Below are 21,212 nucleotides of genomic sequence, written 5' to 3'. Positions count from 1 at the left end.
GCAGGGCGTGGCTGGAGGGCAATGTGCAGTGGGGGTAGGCAACCTGGAAGGGGGGGTTGGACACCACACACGTGGGGTTCTGTTTCTGAGGAGAAGTATAGGAATGTTTATGCTAGGACCTTTGCTGTTTACCTTTAATGCTGGATCTGTCCATCACAAAAACATTTTGTGCCTTTCCTATCCGAGGCGATAGGCCCGTCCACACTCCTGTTATTGTCAGAAGGATGGGTGTTAGGAATGTTGTCTTTTTATACCTTCTGTAACTCTATGTGATAGAAATTGAGGAAATTCATTTTTTTAGCCAAACATTAAAGTTTACAGGGTATTCGGTGTAAGAAAGGGTAGTTAGATCTATCCAGACCATGCTATTCTACACTCCTCTGGGACTCTAGTTTTCAGAAAGGTCTTGGATTGGAATGTTTCCCTTAATGAACAACGAACACTCGCACAAATATGGCAGCTATCCTCATATCAAAAAGCAAGCTTTTCCAAAGAAAATGTAATGTCCTTTCTATGGTCAGGTTTCCGGTCTTTCGTGTCCGGGACGATAGCCCATCCACAGCATTCCCATACTCTTTGGGAGTAGAAGGTGAATGTTAAAGGATTTATTACCATTCCCAACATTCCAGCGTGTTTAATCACAGAAATGTTAGAACATTCATTTTTTGACTAAAGCTTTACATTTCCAGTACATTCTAGGTATGAAAGTGGCAAATTCATTCCAAGTCAAATCACCATATGCACCTCTTGGTATCTAGTTTAAGAAATATGTAGCAATAGTAGTCTACCCGTATGTGCCTGCTGCCTATGGCTCAAATTTTGCATTTATCCATATACCTAAAAATGATATCTTCCAAACAAATTTGAGGCCCTGTATTTTTGGCTTCTAATTGTAAGTGAAGTCCACAAAAACAACGTTTTTCTTTTAAACACATTCCTGGTTACATTAAAAAAAATGCATGGTTTCCTTAAGACAAAACTTTAATTTGCAAAATTTCTCCTTATTAAGTGTGCACTGTACACAGTGGAAAACCACTGCAAGCCTTAGCCCAATTATTACTTTTTAGATTAACTGCAATCACTACATAGCATTGTGACCATAAGAATCTGGCAGATATAATATTTTTTTCAACATTTACTTTCATTGAGAAAACTTTGAGCAAACTATACAAGTGACCTTTTATTGAATTCAGAAAGTTGTCAATTTATAGTTTTTGAGTTCACATATGGGTTGCCCCATTTCCTCTACCAAAGTGCATAGGACATTTTGACCACCATTAAGAAAGTTAAAGACAATGACAAAATATATTTTATTTCTTTCTCTGCCTTTTATCTGAAAGCTGGGAAGAGGGTGATTACAGCTCAGCCTCACTTTTGAGGATATAATTTGTAGACACAATTTTTCCCCCCAAATTGGTTTGTAATTTGTTTTACTGTTTTCGCTAGCCTCTCCAGTCAAAATCGCAAATCCTGTGTACCTATGCAGTCCCCAACTTTGGGAGGAAAAGGGTTGAAAATTGGCCTGTATATCATTAGTGGGAAAAAAGTAAGGAAGAATTATGTACAAACTGCTGAAAATGCCAGGACAGAAAACACTAGCAGTGAAAAGGTTATGCACTAAACTGGTGAAAGACCACTCACCCTGGTGTGTCTTAATTGTCTTTCCTCTTTAAAAGTCGTAGAGTTTTTGCAAATTCGTCCATATTATTAGAAAGAGGGTGTTGTGTCGCACCAATGATGTAATGGGTGCGCCCCGCAGGGCGTGCTGACCTCGGACCAGAGGGAGGGGCGCCCAGTGTGTATCCCTACGGGATAGCGGCCAGATAGTATGACCCAGGTCATGTGACCTTAGTTTAATAAATTCGTTGTCGCGGCCGTGACGTCACTTGGCGTGCAAACGTGGAGCCACCGGCAGCATAAGCCCGGCTCCGTGTGATCTTTTAAGGGCCCCCCGGTTCACACAACATTGCACCCACAGTGGGAGGGGCATCGCCCCTCTGACACAACACTGGCGACGAGGGTGGGCGTGCCCCAGCTGTGTATTTGCGTGGTGGCCGAAAGAGGAGGCTCCATGACTGTGGTGCACCCCTGCCTGCATTATCTGACCTCCCACGGTGAGCTTTCTATGCTTAGACGGCCCCTGACGGCTGCATGCCACGCCACAGCCACGCGTACTGACTCCACCAACGCGCATGTGTGTTGTTGCTTACTGGCCTCCAGCGCGCCTATGGTACCACAGAAGCCTGCACAGCCATCTGCATGTGCCTCTGCATTGCCCTGAGGAAGTGCATGGCAATTCCTGCTCGATCCACGCGACTGCGGAAGTCCCTGCCGAGTAGGGAGACAATGGTGTGACCACAAGGGGGTGCCGTGGTGCACAACAAACCAGGCGCCTGCCATGTCCACTATTCCTCCCATAGAACACTTCGTGGTGGAAGGGCCTCCATCGGCTCAAGCACCCAAGTGGAAAGAATGGGTGGAGCGACTCCTAATATTATTTGAGGCCACAAAGGTCCACAAGGATCAGAAGAGGGCCCTGCTACTCCATCTTGGGGGGAAAGCCAAGCCCAAGACCCACCACAGGCTCATTAATGCCCTCACTGGACACTTCAAGCCTATGGCCAATCAGGACTACGAGCAGTTCATCTTTCTCCGGGCTCGACAACTGCCCTGTGGAGTCGCTCAACACATTCCAAGCCAGACTCAAAAACCTAGCATCTACGTGTGGATTTCGGGATGAGATGGAGGCGATAAGAGGGCAAATAATCAAGGGCTGTGCATCAGCAAAACTCAGAGAAAGAATTCTAGAGGAGTCAGGGAAATCATTAACGGACATCTTGACACTGGGGCGCACGAAGGAATTATCTAAAGCCAGAGCAGCTCACATGGAGGCTGCGCTGCAGTCGCCCGTCAAGGTGGAACCAGTGAATGTGGGAACGACAAACTGACACCCCAACCTAACAAGAAAGAACCGTCGAGTGCTCTACCGTGGAACCAGTGAAACTGTGGCTATTGTGGAGGAGCACCTCACAAGGCAGCTGAATGCCCAGTGAAAGGCAAGTGATGTGCTGGATGCGGCAAGTTCAATCACTTTGAAAAAGTATGCAGCTCGAAGAGGTTTAGGAAACCCAGACCGAAAGTCAACCTAGTCCCCGAAGGAAGTGGGGCAACAAGTGACATGGATGATGACGAGGAGGAGGAACGGATGGAACACAAAGTGCACATGATCAGAGCGGCAACTAGGAAACTCAGGCGGCTACCCCAATGTCACATCCAAGTGGGCCAATGTGACGTCACAGTCGTTGTGGACACCGGAGCCACAATAAACATCATGTCGGCAGCTTTATACGAAACCATACTGCCAGCGCCCCCACCGCAGTCCATGATGATCACCGTCTTTGCCTATGGCCAGGACAAGCCTCTGAAGATAGAAGGCAAATTCAAGGCAAAGGTGACCCATGGAACCAGATCCATCACCACCATGGTGTATGTAACCGAGGACGGACAGGGTATGCTATTAGGATGCCGAACAGCGGAGGACCTAGGAATAGTGACTTTTGTGTTTGGGATCCATCAGGAATCCGTTCAGCACATCCTGGCAGAGTTTGCACCAGTATTGGAAGGGATTGGAAAATTCAAAGGAAAAGAAATACACCTTCACATAGACCCCCAAAGTGCAACCCGTGGTCCTGCGTCATCGACGAGTGGCGTTTCACCTGCGCCCGCTGGATGAAGAAGAGCTGATCAAGCTAGAGCAAGCTGGCATAATTGAAAAGGTGACAGGACCCATGCCATGGGTGTCCCCGATTATCTTCACCCGTAAGCCCAAGCAACCCGGAGCTGTGAGAATATGCGTAGACATGATGCTACCCGATGCCGCCATCCAAAGGGAGCGCCACATCACCCCCACTATTGATGACTTGATCGGAGAAATGGCCGGGGCCTGCTGTTTTTCAAAGCTCGATTTAAGATCCGGATACCATCAGCTAGTCCTGGATCAGGCCTCAAGGAACTTAACGACATTCTCCACTCATGTCGGCCTCAGAAGGAACACACGCCTGAGCTTTGGGGTATCCAGCGCAGCTGAAATCTTTCAAAACGTAATTCACAAGCTGATTATGGACATCTCCGGGGTCATTAACGTAAGTGACAATATCATGATCCATGCGAAAACCATTGCAGAGCCCAATTCCCGCCTCACTCAAGTATTACAGAGGATCTGAGACGCTGGACTCACATTGCATCAGGAAAAGTGTGAATATCTCAAGACGATACTCCTAATTCTTTGGCGATACATTCTCAGTGGAAGGAGTGAAGTCAGACCCGGACAAAGTCTGCGATATCAAGAACGCACCAGCCCTTGCCAACATAGCAGAAGACAGCAGTTTTCTCGGCATGGTAAATTATTGTGGGCAGTACATTTGAGACTTCACAACCCTTACTCAACGGCTGAGAAAGCTAACAAAGGAGTCACTCCCAGCGACGTGGAATGAGGAGCACTCCAAGGCCTTCCAGGATATCAAAGAGGTCCTGTCGGCTGCCACCACCCTGGCCTTCTTTGACCCACAGAAGATGACGCTGGTCTCAGTGGACTCTGGCCAGAAAGGGTTGGGAGCAGTGTTGATGCAACGCCATCATGCTGAGGAGGACTGGGCCCCAGTAGCTTTTGCAAGCTGATCTCTTACCGATACTGAGCAGCGGGGCTCTCAGATAGGAAAAGAGGCGATCGCCATCCACTGGGGGTGTCGCCACTTCCATCTCTACGTATACAGCAAGCCCTTCGTGGTGGCCACAGACCACAAACCCCTCTTGTACCTATTCTCAGGTGTCTCGCCGAAGCCCCCTCCCAGAATAGAGAAATGGATGTTGCAGGTGCAGAACTACAACTGTCGAGTGAAATACCAGCCAGGATCCCGCAATCCAGCTGACTATCTATCCAAGAGCAGCCACGGCCCAAGAGGAGGAAGATGCCGCTGACAGCGAGGAGTACATCCGCTGCATCACAGCAAGGTCCTGCCTTCTCCCACTTTCCATGGACACACTGCGAGAAGAAACGGCTAAAGATGAATGCCTGCAGAGAGCCAAACAAGCATTGAAGCATGGGAACTGGCACCGAGCCAGAGAAGAGTGGAAAGTACTCACCGCAGATGCCCGACGTATCCTTTAAAGCCTCAATCACATCTGAGAGGAACTCACGGAGGATGCTACAGGGTGCCTAATGCGGGGACATCGATTGGTTATCCAGTTAGCTTTGACAGCCCAAGTTGTCCAACTCACACACATCGTGCACCAAGGAATGGCTAAAGCGGAATCAAGACTGTGGACGAAAGTATGGTTCCCGTGATGGACGAGCTCATGGAGGCAAGAGACCACGAGTGCCAGTGGTGCCAGGTGACCGGAGAAGCTCCTCGGCCTGCTCCCATGATCACGGAACCACGGCCTCCCGCCCCTGGGTGAGTGTCAGCCTCGACTTCGGGAGCCTCCCAGATGGTAGACACACGTTTGCGGCCATTGATTATCATTCCAAATACCCGGAGGTGGAAATCGTCAACACACTGAGGCCACGGAGGTCATTCCAAAGCTAGAGAAGGTGATGGCGACTCATGGCATCATTCAGGAACTGAAAACCGACAATGGTCCTCCATTCCAGGGGCAGGAAATGGCCACCTACCTGACCTCGCTTGGCATCAAGCACAGGAGAATCACCCCTCGTTTGCGTACGGCCCACGGGGAAGTGGAAAGGTTTATGCGGACTCTGAACAAAGTAATATACATAGCCCATGAACGCCAACAGCCAGTGGAGCTAGCTATCTTCATGTTCTTGCGAAGTTACCGGCAGACCCCTCACACCACCACAGGACTCGCCCCGTGCCACCTGTCAATGGGTCGGGTAGTCACCGACTCCATCCCCCATCACCCGCAGTGGTGCCTGGCACCTTCAAACATTGAACAGATAGATTCACATAGGAGAAGGGTGCATGCTCAAGTCAGTCAACACCGGAGGGCCCGGCAGGAACACCTGGAATGGGGTGACCTAGTCCTACTGAAGAATCGGATGACAAGCAGCAAGTTCATTCTCCCTTATGAATGAAATCCCTGGATCATAGTCCATGTTAAAGGCACCCGGGTCATCGCCAGGAGAGATGGCTAAACAGTAACCAGGAACATTTTTCAAGAGGTTTCATCCTTCAGGGGCATCGTCGTCGTCTGATGTCCTGGAGAGCTCGAGCCTGCCCCAGGGAGGCGTATGGCCAGAAGCGGACTGACAAGAAGAAGCTACCAAATCTGACCGACAGAGCCTAGTCCACGATGCGGAACTGGATCCTGACAACGCCGCCCCGGCTGTGGTGGATGCTAAGATGCCTGGGGGTCCCTCGGAGGTCCGAGGTACCTCTCCGAGTGGTGATGCGGAGGAAGGACAGAGTGGGCATGGAAGTTCCCAGTACCGACTCCGACAGAACCCTGAACCGGCTCGCAAGCTGAGGTACTATTCCACGTAAGACTGTTCCAATTTCTTTGGGGACCTTTGAGTTGTTAACCTGCCATGTAGTGCACCTGTGAAGTGTTATTTTGAGACTTTTTGTATTTGGGGAGGAATGTTGTGTCGCACCCATGATGTAATGGGTGCATCCCGCAGGGCGTGCCGACCTGTGTGTATCCCTATGGGATAGCGGCCAGATAGTATGGCCCAGGTCATGTGACCTTAGTTTAATAAATTGGCTGCCGTGGACGTGCAAATGCGGGAGCCATAGGCAGCATAACCCCGGCACTGTGTGATCTTCTAAGGCCCCCCGGTTCACACACCATCGTGCCCACAGCAGGAGGGGCTCAGCATCGCCCCTCCGACACAACAGAGGGCACCCCCATCCCAATGTCAACAAGCTCTGGGAAAAGCCAAGATTTCTGGATTTAATACAGTAATACATTTGAACACAGGCATGCACATATGTGCAACTGTCCCATCCACTTGCTTTGACCGGGCTTATTTTATATCAGAAAGAGGTAACACATGGAATGTACATTGTTAGTCTGCTGCAGCCTACACGATAGTAAAAGCAAAACCCTGTCACTAAACCAAAACTTGTTGTAAAAATTTAAATACATTCCTTCAAAGATTTGATGTTAGCAGATGTACCTTAACTAATTAATAGCGCTTCCTTTCAGAGCAAGTGTGCCTCATTGCATGACCACCCTTCACAACAAGAAAGAAATGCAAAACGCAATGACTTCCATATTAAAAGCAACGTTATAAAGAGCAGGGTCTGATTTCGAAAATGTAACGGAAACATGTTACGGGCGACACAAACTGTAATGTGCAGCTGGTGCTAACTTCAGTTAGTCAACAAGCATCTTTATCACTGAAAGTAAGTTTCATTTGCCATTGCTGACACTTGGGTGGATATTTACAACAAAATGTCGGGATGCTGTGTTACGCCAAAATAGCTATATACACGCTCTGACATTTTTAAAACGCAGGGATGTGCAGTATTTACATAAATACTGCACACCCCTGTGTTCCTCCTAGCGCTGGCGCTAATAAAGCTGCCAAGCGCCACCCATGGCACCCTTGTGCCATGTTGCAAGGGTGCCTGCACTGCAGCAGTGATTGTTTATGTGCAGAAGGGACACCTTCCTGCACATGAACAATCAAGGAGAAATTAATAATCTCCCCTCGTATCGCCAGTCTAAGACCAGTTGTGCCCTGCTCTTAGTTTTTTATGCTGCCCCAGCCTTGTTAATATGGGGCGGCGTCAAAAAGCAATAGGTGTTGCGGCGGACTGCCCACTGCAAAACCCATTGCATGCACCTTTCATATTAAGTGAAGCATGAAAAGGGGCCTTTTTTACAATGCGGCGTTAGGCCACGTTAAGTGGCTTAACGCTGTTTTGTAAATAAGGAGAAGGGGATATTGCCATGAGGACATCACTGCCAGCCTTGGAAAACGTGGAGTCCTTTTTCCCTGGGTGAATCGAGATTACCTAAAATGCAGCTGCCATTTTCTCCAACCCCTTGGATTGATAGGCCACTCCACCAAACTCTAACTCTAAGATATGCTTCTATGTGATAAAGCTGAGTGGAGGACTTTCTGAAGTTGACTAGAGTCTTACGGGTGACATCAGATTATATTGCACTATCCCAATGATTACAATTATTGTAGGACATTAGAAAAGGTTTTTCCCAGTCTGTGTACCTTCTCTGTCCTGGGAGTTTAACATTGTCCTTTATAAACAGAATAACGGTGGAAGATTCCCAACAGAACAGCACCTAGTCAAATATTCTCTCAAAATTAATTTGGACCCACAATGTAGTACATGGGACAATATGTGTGCACACTTCAAAAAACACCCACCGTTACAATGTTGGTTCAAAACATGAACCATGAAATACTTTAAACAAGGTCAAGGTGCACCACTGCAATATTTACAAAAACTGTTCACTTTGATAAGGTCAACAGAAAAAATCACATCAGTTGTTACTTGTGTTCTTTAAGAGTTCTTTTATTCAATTCAGTTGTGCATGAAAGGCACACACAGGTGCTACAGCCGACGCGTTTCGTCCTCTTGGGACTTCTTCAGGGCTGTTTACAAAAAATGACAATATACAAAAACATACAGTTAAAATTAACATTAAAACAGAAGCAGTTAAGCTCATACAGAAAAAAGCCAGGCTTCATGAACAATACATTGCAATATTAAAAACTAGTACAAAGCTTATGTACAAGCTGTCAACAATAATTGCAAATAGATGACTCGGTTGAGTTACAGAAAGCATTTTACAATTATTTTCAACCAGGATCAACATATTCTTGGTTATTGCACGATGTTCTCTATATCGGTCTGTCCCTCTTTGGATTGTCATCCTCACCTCTAGGAATTATAGCACATCCTGTATCTATGAGAGAGTAGGGGCCCCAGTATCAAAAAAATTTATATCAAAAGAAGGGGAGTAGTCAGTAGCTGTTGAGCGGGGATATTTAGCACTAAAGAATAAAACCTACCAAAACGAATAATAAGATGATGTTCTGAGATCTTCTCCCTTGGTTATTAGGTACGTGGGTATGTCCGTGACGTTCTATTATGCTGAAGGGGGCATCTAGAAATGATTGATGGAAGAATAGGTGAATAAAAAACCCATAGGTAAGAGGTCTAGTGACAGCCAACATCTAAGAGGAACACTTTAAGAAAATTTGGAAGCTACCAATAGCTTTGATTGGTTGCGAGTAAAAACAATGACCTACCATATTTTGACAAAGAGTTCTCAATGGAGCAGTCTGGTCTGTTAGAGCCGTTCTTGTTAATAGGCGGTGTGTATCTATTTGTAGTCACGTTCAGCCAATACGCTCAAAAATTGAGAGGAATTTCAATATTATGCTTGTCAATCACCTATAACAATATAAAAGTTTTTCTCTTAGAGACTTTTCTACATGTCAGCTCTAGAGGAGTAATAGGTGTTTGGTTTTATGCGGAAAAAGGCTAGTCATTTAAGACTGAAAAAACGGACATTAATGCTACCATGATACTTTTATCAAACTGGTCATGATCAACCCCTAAGAATAGATTAGCCAGTTGTTTGTGCATAAGCAATGACCTGAAGTGCATCACTTACATCAATATTTGGATGAAAGTCCATGTAGTGCTGGAACCAGAGTAGTGAACAGGGGATGAAGTTCTGTCTATCTATGTAAAACAAGAAGAAAAGAGAGAAGAGGGGAGGGGAAAACAGGGATGAGCATTTATTATGAACTAGGCGTGCGAAAAAAGTGGCATGGGAAAGCCTTCACCTGGCCACTCCTATCTGTTAAGCAATTATATGGCAGGACATTCTACAACAACCGTCCACTGTTGATTCTGGTGCCATTGTAAGGCAAGGCATTCTGTGGTAATTACCCACCAAAGGTATACATCTATGCTCAGTAGTTTAACTTACCTACTGTGACTTGCTTGTTATGAGGGAAATATAGGTTAAACCTCCTGCTTGGACACTCTAGGGAGATTAAAGAAAGAAACAGGAAAAAAAAAGAAAAAGAAGCAAGGGGGTTTTAATCCAAAGGAATGACCCATAACAAAAAGATTCTTTTTTTGAAAAGTCTAGTCTCTCTTGGGAAAAATAAAATAAAAAATCCCTTTTGTTATGTCTACTCAGTATAAATAACAAACAAAAATATCAGGTTTAAATCTAAAATCTCTATTCAATTAAAGTTAAAGAACTAACATTATTATTTGCTCAAGCCTCACTATATAAAGAATTACAGGTTTCAATAGACCCCTGCTTTCTCAATATGAGTATCCCTCTTACCCTAATAAAGTGAGCTGAGGCATCCCCTGGTTCCTAAATCAGCATGCAATACGACGTCCTCCTCCGTCAGGTAATGGCAGAATACTGAAGCAAGCCAGCCCAGTTTATATACTGACCTAAATGGGCCAAATTGATCACACCTGGTATCAAAAAGAGAATAAATTCGGCAATTACTATGGCGGCCATGTTATGTCAGTGCCCGATTTCTAGGTTGCACTGTTAGATGAGGCTTCGCGCCGCCATCTTGTGTAAGTACGGGGTCCCGATTTGATCTAGGAGAACTCTGTGATGTCATTTCGAGAATCACATGAATATTACTCCCATAAATGAATAAAAGGCCTGCCACTCAGTAGGTTGTAGCGCTTACCTTGTAAAAACCACTAAGGAAAAACGGCGATTACCATGGGGGCCATATTGAGTAAGTGCCCGGTTTTTGTATAGTAATGAGATGCGAAGCCTGATAGCCGCCATCTTGTGTAAACGCGGACTCTCATTTGTGGCCAAAAGCATACTTGAAAAATTGTAGGCTTTTTTGTTTAGCAAAAAGCGTGTGAAAGAAATACATTGACCGGTTTCTGCCATTTAAGGCAGTCTGCTTAATTCAGGCACTCTGTTCATCACCACCCCCTTTTCTGAATCATTTTGTCCACCATAAGCGTGGAAGGGTATACTCAGATGTGAGTCCCTTGCTCATTGCACCATCAGGATTCAAGCAAGCCGGGCAGACGACGCCTGAAATGGCAGAAACCGGTCAATGTATTTCTTTCACACGCTTTTTGCTTAACAGATAGGAGTGGCCAGGTGAAGGCTTTCCCATGCCACTTTTTTCGCACGCCTAGTTCATAATAAATGCTCATCCCTGTTTTCCCCTCCCCTCTTCTCTCTTTTCTTCTTGTTTTACATAGATAGACAGAACTTCATCCCCTGTTCACTACTCTGGTTCCAGCACTACATGGACTTTCATCCAAATATTGATGTAAGTGATGCACTTCAGGTCATTGCTTATGCACAAACAACTGGCTAATCTATTCTTAGGGGTTGATCATGACCAGTTTGATAAAAGTATCATGGTAGCATTAATGTCCGTTTTTTCAGTCTTAAATGACTAGCCTTTTTCCGCATAAAACCAAACACCTATTACTCCTCTAGAGCTGACATGTAGAAAAGTCTCTAAGAGAAAAACTTTTATATTGTTATAGGTGATTGACAAGCATAATATTGAAATTCCTCTCAATTTTTGAGCGTATTGGCTGAACGTGACTACAAATAGATACACACCGCCTATTAACAAGAACGGCTCTAACAGACCAGACTGCTCCATTGAGAACTCTTTGTCAAAATATGGTAGGTCATTGTTTTTACTCGCAACCAATCAAAGCTATTGGTAGCTTCCAAATTTTCTTAAAGTGTTCCTCTTAGATGTTGGCTGTCACTAGACCTCTTACCTATGGGTTTTTTATTCACCTATTCTTCCATCAATCATTTCTAGATGCCCCCTTCAGCATAATAGAACGTCACGGACATACCCACGTACCTAATAACCACGGGAGAAGATCTCAGAACATCATCTTATTATTCGTTTTGGTAGGTTTTATTCTTTAGTGCTAAATATCCCCGCTCAACAGCTACTGACTACTCCCCTTCTTTTGATATAAATTTTTTTGATACTGGGGCCCCTACTCTCTCATAGATACAGGATGTGCTATAATTCCTAGAGGTGAGGATGACAATCCAAAGAGGGACAGACCGATATAGAGAACATCGTGCAATAACCAAGAATATGTTGATCCTGGTTGAAAATAATTGTAAAATGCTTTCTGTAACTCAACCGAGTCATCTATTTGCAATTATTGTTGACAGCTTGTACATAAGCTTTGTACTAGTTTTTAATATTGCAATGTATTGTTCATGAAGCCTGGCTTTTTTCTGTATGAGCTTAACTGCTTCTGTTTTAATGTTAATTTTAACTGTATGTTTTTGTATATTGTCATTTTTTGTAAACAGCCCTGAAGAAGTCCCAAGAGGACGAAACGCGTCGGCTGTAGCACCTGTGTGTGCCTTTCATGCACAACTGAATTGAATAAAAGAACTCTTAAAGAACACAAGTAACAACTGATGTGATTTTTTCTGTTGACCTTATCAAAGTGAACAGTTTTTGTAAATATTGCAGTGGTGCACCTTGACCTTGTTTAAAAAATTGTCCTTTATAAATTGATAGGCCCTCATTTAAATACATGCACAAGGCAGATCTGCAACATGCTTGATGAAAAGGAGCTTTTGTTGTGGTGATCACATCAATCCAGAAGAGCACATAAGATTCAGGCTCACAGTTAAGAGGAATCTTTACTTTCTATCCCTTACAATCTATCAGATCTAAAGGGAGTTGACATTTTGGCTGAAAAAGTGAGATAGCAAGGGACAGTAGTCCAACCACCATAGTACGGATTAACTGTTTCAGCACTGAATTTGCATTGAGGTTTGGGAAGGATATATGTAGAGATGTGATATGTTGCTTAGTCCCAAGTCCTGCTTCTGTGCATTATGTTTTTCTAAATCTAAGATTGGCTATGCTTAGTGCACAGTATTTTTTAATAAAGTCTTGGCTGCTCAGGTAAATGTTGGAGACAGGTGCCACTTGGCGGAGTAAGTTTGATGACCTCTAGACAATTTCTACCCGCTCACTTAACACCTGCTTAAGGAGAACAAAGAACCCCCTAACTTCCTAGCTGTTATCTGTGAACTGACAAATGATTCTGAGGATGCTGCCTTCTCTCTGTTTTCTACTCCAGGATGACCTGTCTAGGGACGTCTATAAGCAGGATATGGAAAGTAATTGTAACTTGCTTCTGTAAGAATAAGCATTGGAAGAAACCTTGAGTTTCATTCCATAACTGAAATGTAACTATTCTATTCACCATTTAAGCATGTGTTTGTCAAGGTTCTATTCCAAACTCCAAGGATTGGTTCGATGCTCAAGTGGGTCCACCTCTTAATCGCTCCACCCTCTGAAGCTACAATACCAAGGACGGTTGAGGTAATTTGGCGAGGGAAGGAAAGGATGGGGACAGTGGGGAGGGAGACCTATAAAGCAAAAGGCATCATAAGAATAAACAAACAAATCTTTCTTACACTATAACTATCACCTTATTAATGTTTTATAAGTCTCTAAATACCCGTAATAGAAAATAAAGGCTGGTCTGAGCTTCACTAGAAAAGAAGAGTGCCTTCCTTCTTCTGGAAGCTCCTCTTCAATTATTATGCCTTCTGAAATAGGAAACACAATTAGTGATGTGTTGGAAGGGTGTTTCTTAGCTATTCACACATGTGCATGCATTCCCGCTAACCACAGTACCATAGGAATTTAGGGGGGGATGACTCAATTCATACACCAAATATGCCTGCTAAGAAAAAGGAAAAGATTATTCGGCAGGCATCAACGAATTTCCAGTTTTAAGGCATTAGTGCACTCATGCCCTTTCCCTTAGACCCTTAGAATCATAGCAGGTGACTGATATTAACTTTCACATCAGTGTGAAATCGTACAACAAACTGAAAATCCAATGCAATAGCTCATCTAGCAAGGAAATGTCATTCGCATTTATATGAAGCTTAATCCGATTTACAGCATGTAAGTATTCTCTGCCGTGTCGAAAATTATCTCCTTGTAACCTTGGTTCCTTGGCAAATTAAGAAACTGTTCCTGCTACAATCTAGGTAGCTTTGGGCAAGCCCCCACCACTTGCATCACCAACTTTCTTTATACAAGGCACTTATGGCTCTATCAAGGCTCTGGGTCAAACAGAGCGAAGATTTAAGCATCCAAGCATGAGGAATCGAAATGGTGATTGAGTCACCCTTACAGCTCTTTCACAGTCTCTCAGAATGGATCCCTCGGCACTGGACAGGCCTGTCTCAGCACAGAATACGCAGCATGTGACCGACACCACAACTGCCTTTTTATCATCCAGGTTACAGTGTTGTCACTCGTGGGTCAGCAAGGGTTGACCAGGGGCTGCTGGGTGTTCTGGCTTTTTCGTCTCGGCGACGTCGAGTGCGTCGACATGGCTTTCACTGTGAGAGCTCCGTTCCTGCACATATCGGTAAGCTTTGCTGGCAGCATGTACCCCTATGTAGTAGTCGGATTAATTTTTGGTGTAAACGTGTTATAAAAACTTTGCACAATCCTAGATATAAACAGATGCTGGGAAGACAGGTGCCTTACACATTGCTGTGGTCAACTCTCACTCTTTTTCTGTTTCTTCCACTTCCACACACCCCTCACCCATGGCTCATAAATACCTGTCCTCATTGTGTCAGACATTTGACTTGCATTTTCTCTGGCCTCACTGACTTTTGAGTGGTGCCCCGGCAAGTATTTCACTCTTCCCAGATCCACACATCTTTCACAGGTGACCTCAACATGTGGCTAACACTGCAACAGACCTACTAGCCTTTGAAAGGTCTGCCTCACACCCAACTGACCATGCTTCAGCCCTACAACCTGTAAATGTTGCACTTGACATGTGGCCAACTCTATGTCTAGCCTACCAATTTGTCAGAAAGGCAACTAAAGTGCGAGTGAATCTTGCCCAGTCCTATCTGCCTCCCCAAGGCTCACCCAACTGATCCTCTTCTGGCCTTAGTAGCATTTCATATGTGTGTCTGACATGTGAAGACTCTGCCTCAGTCCTACAAGGTTTTCCGATGCAAGTGTGACATGGTGGCCTCGAAAACCGCCTATTGAAATCTATGTGCTTTCAAAAAGAGGGAGTTTTATAGGTCAAATTGGTAATTAATGCAAACAGCCATTGTGGACAAAAATAGTAGGATGTTTTGGAGGCTGGTGAATTTGGTAACCCTCTCATCACCAGCTTTCCTTGAAGCACAGAACAGTGAGGAAGATTGGCATACTTTTATTCACTCACTTTATAGTGGTGGAGAGCTTGAGAACTGGGTAGCAATCGCATCCTAATACGCATACATCAGTAATTCTCTCTGAAATAATCAGCACTTTAAAGGCCTGCAGGGCAGGTTGGCTCTATGGTTTGCCATCTGTGATTTTTAGGAAAGAGCCTAAGAAGTGGGGTCTAATTTTGAGTGTGTTCTTCAAATAGGTAACATATTCAGGTTGTCTCTCAGATTCTTGGTAAGGAGCCATAGTGAAACCCAAATTGGACCAGTCTGTTCATTATCACTTGGTTAGCATGCTCGATATTACTCTAAATTGCTTGCTCAAACTATGTTGAAGCATTTAGCTGCTTGGACTTTTGACTCTGGACTGATCCCAGTTGAGCAAGGGGGTTAAGACCAAAGTATTCTATAATAGACCACTGTTTCACCTTGTGAAAGAGTCTCAAAGAGGTCAATGGAGCTGGCAGATAGCCTGTGCTGCTGCTTTGTTGACTTCCGAGTGGCTTTGGACAGAGTGGACAGAAGTATGCTCTGGCGCAAACTCCATCAGTGGAATATCTATGGGACTCTGTTAGGTCTGGTGACAAGGCTCCGCAGTAGTTCAAGTTGATCTAGATGGGTTCGGTAGTTTGTCAGGGATAATCCCAGTCAGGGGCGGCCTTAGGCATGTGCAAGCTGTGCACCTGCACAGGGCCACCAAACCCCAGGGGCCTCCACACCAATATATATCCTTAATATAATAATCCTCTGAGGATGGATACATATTTGCGTGGCGGCCCCTGGTAGGGATTTGGCGGCCTCCGGCTCTGTTCCACTACCAAACACCTTGACCCCCCCCCTCTTCACTGGCCTCCGCGCTCTGGGGCCCCCTACCTATGCTCCCTGCCCAGGGACGCCATGAGCCTAGAGCCGCCCCTGTCCCAGTACAGAATAGTTTGTGCCAGGGATGTTTATTAACCCCTTTGCCATTCGGTCTGTTCATTGTAGACCTTCTCCAGATATTAACTGTTACTCATAGTTTTTCACCGAAGATTAGGGCTAGGCATATCAGCTGCCTCTTGTATGCGGATAATCTCGTACTGAGAAATCTTATGCCTATTGGGCTCCAAAGAAAACGTAATGCTCTGAACTCCTACTGTCTTGAAAATAAATAACTATTAATGTTGATAAAACAAATACATTATTATTTGCATAAAAGAAAAAGGACCTTTACCTGGCTCCTAGGGAAGTACTGCTGTTGTTCAGAAACACAGGACAATAAGAAATTCCCCCTTGTCCTAGAGTTTGGTCTTTCGCATATCACTGTTTGCCTCAGTCTTTCTTTTGAGCATTAAGTACTTTTGAGAGTGGTGCCTCAAGCATATCATACCTCGTGTATTTTAAAATCCAACATCTATATTTCAACATTCTGCAATGGGCTGAGAGTCCATGGTGTTTGTTTTGAAAAAAAATACATGAAGGATTGTCAAAGAATGTAGCCCCATCAGACCACTGTAATAGTGGTCACAATTTATGTCCATTGCTGCAAATTATGTTCCTACTTGTCAAACATAACAAAACTACACAAAACAAAGTAGAGAATATCCCTCCTTTTGTGTATTTATCTCGCTGCTTCGCCAATGAACTTCCAACATGCCTTATCTATGTGTAATTACAAACCTGTGCACCTTTTCAACGACAGTTATAATTAACCACTACCTGATGAATGTGACGACACTTATTACAACCACTGGGTGCAGGGGACTGAGCTTAATGCTCTTCCTCAAACAGATTTCATGAGATCCATGCAACAGCTAACGATTTCTCTGTCAGATTTAACAGCTAATTTTGTTTTTAAACACAGGGTACCACTGTTATGACCAACCTATCCTCCGTCTTGAAAGATGAGACTGTTTGGGAAAAGCCACACCAGTTCTACCCAGAGCACTTCCTGGATTCAGATGGAAATTTTGTGAAGAGGGAGGCTTTTTTGCCGTTCTCTGCAGGTAAAGATCTAGATATAAAAAGTATATACAGTGCTTGAGTTCTTGTAGCGGCTGCGTGTTCAGTGAAGGAGTCTTCCCGAGCATTTGTCGTCGTGGGTCGAGCACACGCCTATTTATACCCAGGGAGTGGTTTCCCTTAAGTAGTTGTTTGAGAGTGGCAGAGCACATAAAGGTATATTCAGAGGGTAAATGGCAGCCATAGTTTTTGTGTTAGTGACTATAACAAAGAAAGATACAAACATGGGCTGAGCCCTTGTTAGAGGCTTTTAGTGACTGACTGGATTACAGGATACTTTAGGAACAGGAGCGGCCCATGCGGGTAAGAATAAGAATTGGAAGAAACGTTTTTAAAAAAAGAAAACCATTTACCTTGTACTCGCTGCATCATCGAGTCTTACAGAGAATTGTGTTTGTGTAAGAAGCTGTGGTATAGTCACATGAATACAATAAAGTAAGGGCCTGGCACAAGCTGTGTCTAAGGGGGCAATTTATAATTTAGCTAGCAGCCCTCCAGGATGCCAATCCACCAGAGACCTCATCTCTGGATGCCCCATGCAGGGCTGCTTTCTGGACTTAGGGATCCTATTGACGTTTGTGTAGGAAGGTGTCCTCATCTGGAGGTATGGGTGTCCTTATCTTCGCAAACTCAATCATGCCAGCAGCACAGGCACCTTGCACCATGATGCAAGGGTGCCTGCGTTGGCGTTAGGCTCCACTGAGTGCGCCAGTATAAGGGGACAATAGGAATGCTCCATGTAATGGCAAATAAGGTGCATTCCCGCCCTCTCCCTTTCACGTAGCACAGCAAAAGGTCTTGCTGCGCTGTACAGAAAATTATACATACGTGCCAATGCATATAAATGGCAATGACTTTTAAACATAATAGACTTATCTCTGGCTGATAATTTGTATGTAACAGGCACAGATGTATAAATTCACTAGGGGACTGCCTGCCACAGTCTCCCAGTATAATTTACACAAGCATGCATGTGTTGTGCAGGAAGACCTGGAAGAATTGTTGGGAATGACAAACATGCATACATCCAGAGGGCATCTGGCAGAAGCTGTGTTTTTGGACCTTGCAGATCTATTCAGTAGTATGATGCTTGAGGCAGAATCTAAAGGGTGCAAGCAGTACACATGCAGTGGAAGGACACTGAGCCCCGGCTGTACATCTGGTATAGAGATGCAAATGCAGTTTAGTGTTGCCATGCATAGGCTGTGGCAAGAATACACACATACACATGTGCATATGTGCACCCTATTGCACCACAACACTACCACACAGATATACAGATGTATGCAGTGAAGGGGCACCTGATTCATGCTTCATGCATAGTGTGTATTTAGATCCAAAATGTTTTTGCCATTAAAGGCGAAAACTGGCACAGAAAAGTATACACGCAATGGGGAGGGGGGGTGGCAGAGGTCATGCATTAAACAGGTATATGCATTCAAGCCATACTTGGAATAGCATGTGTGTGTGTTTGTAGCAGACACATTTCTAGAGTGAATGGACTTACCATTAAAATTCCTTTCTATACCACCCTCCTTCCTTCCTTTTTCGCATTATGCTTATCTACAGTCGCCTTTCTGTTACAGGTCGCCGAGTGTGTTTGGGAGAGCAGTTGGCAAGGGTGGAACTCTTCATCTTCTTCACCTCCCTCATGCAGCGCTTCACCTTCACCATCCCTGACAACCAGCCGAAGCCACGAGAAGAGGCAGTCTTTCACCAACTGCAAAGTCCTCACCATTTTAAAATCTGTGCGACAGTGAGATGATCTTTCTCAGTGGGTCTCACATTTTTACTATTTACAAGCAACATAAGTCTGTGGTCTTACTTTTGATTTTGAGCGCTGTCTATGTTAGGAAGAATTTGGTGACCTCCTAAAAGGATAAATGTATGAAGAACATATAGGACCATTGATATGCTCAGGCACCTGAATGATGTCGTACTGTAATTGGCACCTGTCCAGTGGAATTCCAAATTAATGATCACAATTCATAAATCTTTTCAATCCAGAACATCTAGACCTAAATCCTCTGTTTAAGAAGATTGAAATTAATTTCCCTAAGGGTCAACATGTGTAATATATGTCTTGAAACACTTCAGTCTTAGCAAAGTTTTAAAATACCTTTTTCCATTGGTTCATTTGAGTATACTACAGTCTCTCAAAAAGCCATTTGCTAGCTGGGAGAGGACAATGGAGGGATTTGATAACGAATAGCAATTCCAACTAATTCCATTTTGGCTTCGAGTACAGATTTTTGATAACTTTGATTATTTTCGATCTGTCATTAGTGAGGTGCTGCAAGATCCCTGTGGAAAAAAAACTACTATGGTCTAATGTGCATGAAACTCACAGCACACATGTTTAAGAGCAGCCATGGTCAAGTTGGTTTCCACTTACCAGAGAAAGAATGATCCAACTTATGAGGTGTTCACTTGGACCTTAAACATAGAATTTGCTGTTTAAAATATAGGTTCTTTCACCTTGAACTTGGCCCTAGTGAAACAGAAATGGGGTTTTGAGGTATAGTTAGACCAGATTGAACCAATTTTTTTCAGAGGCATTTTGTATTCAATTTAATTAGTATGAGGTTAATTGCCTTCTTTTCAGTGCAGCCTACAAATATTAAAGGCAGAATGGCTATTCCGGCCTTCAAAAGTCTGTTTATACTCTTACCAAGTCTAAACATCTTCTCTTATCTTGAGGAAAACGTATCAGTAAATACATTTGCTGCTTGAGCTTTCTATTATATTTGATGTGTCATCTTTTACTGGTTCTGAAACTGAGATATGTAATAATTAACCTGTTTGTGTATTGCCACATTAAATGTGCCTGGCTGTTCGCTTTTTTAATAAGTGCACAATCACATATTGACATTTTAATTACACATATAATTGTAAACTATACAATAATTGTAATTATACATATTGTACATGTTGCGTTTTTGTTATTTTTGTGGAAGTCTCTGCTGGAAATAAACAAACAATTTGAATCTGATGAGAACATATATAAGTTACATATGTAGACAATGTCAGACTTAGTCACCACTGACCTGTAGATTTAAACATTGCTGTGAACACAATGTGAAACCACCAGTCAATTTCCCCATCAACAGTGCTAAACATGTCCAAGTCTGTGGTTGACATGGGCAGCCAAGAGGGGGAAGGGGCATAGGGATTTGAGAGAATGCACACAAGAGACATTGTCAGTTTGTGGTCACACAGCCTGTCTTGTCAAATAAAGGTTCTCTATCATTTTCTACAGTTGTTCTGTTATTCTTTACTCAAATATTAATCTAAAATACATGTTTTTTTCCATTTACATAGACCTCACATATTACATCACTCATTACATGGTCATTGACATCACTGATGACATCACTGATGATATCTCAAATGACATCATCCAGAGAGTATGTTTCCTAAACGTTTGAGACTTAAAGATATATACCAAGCTATAGCATAAGTTAAATGGCTTTTCTTTCTGTACTAGGAATTAGTCACACTATTTCTAACATATCTCATCTGATTAGCTGTGTGATTGTCTGTATCGGTGTGTGAGTGGATGTCTGAGTGGCTGTATGGGTGTGTGAGTGGCGGTATGGATGTGTTAGTGGGTATGTGAGCAGTTGTGTGGGTGAGTGGCTGTGAGTGACTGTATTGGAGACAAGTGGGTGTGTGAGTGGCTGTATAAGTGAGTTAGTAGCTGTGTGAGTGGCTGCATAGGTGTGTGAGTGGGTGTGTAAGTAGCTATATGGGTGACTGAGGGGCTGTGGGTGGCTGTATGGGTGAGGGAGTGGGTGTGTGAGTGGCTGTATGGGTGAGGGAATAGCTGTTTGAGTTTGTATAGGAAAGTGAGAGGGTGTAAGTGGCTGTAATGGCAAGGGAATGTCTGTGTGAGTGGCTGTAAGGGTGAGTGAGTGGTTTTATGGGCATTTGAATGGGTATTTAAGTGATTCTGTGGGTATGTGAGTAGGTGTCTAAATGATTCTGTAGATGATGTAATCTGT

General features: G+C 44.0%; 1 protein-coding gene across 1 annotated transcript in view; it reads left to right on the top strand.

The window, feature by feature from the left end:
• LOC144753583 (cytochrome P450 2D15-like) overlaps positions 1 to 20,462 on the top strand; it is a 133,587-nt gene extending 113,125 nt beyond the window's left edge. Inside the window, exons 8-9 of the mRNA XM_078641226.1 lie at positions 17,051 to 17,192; positions 18,795 to 20,462. Coding sequence (XP_078497352.1) covers positions 17,051 to 17,192; positions 18,795 to 18,973 — 321 coding nt within the window. The 3' untranslated portion in view covers positions 18,974 to 20,462. The remainder of the gene's footprint in view (positions 1 to 17,050; positions 17,193 to 18,794) is intronic.
• Positions 20,463 to 21,212: the final 750 nt, after the last annotated feature.

This window comes from Lissotriton helveticus, chromosome 1_1 (genome assembly GCF_964261635.1).
Source record: "Lissotriton helveticus chromosome 1_1, aLisHel1.1, whole genome shotgun sequence".
Classification (NCBI taxonomy): domain Eukaryota; kingdom Metazoa; phylum Chordata; class Amphibia; order Caudata; family Salamandridae; genus Lissotriton; species Lissotriton helveticus.
This window is presented reverse-complemented; position numbering and strand designations above follow the sequence as displayed.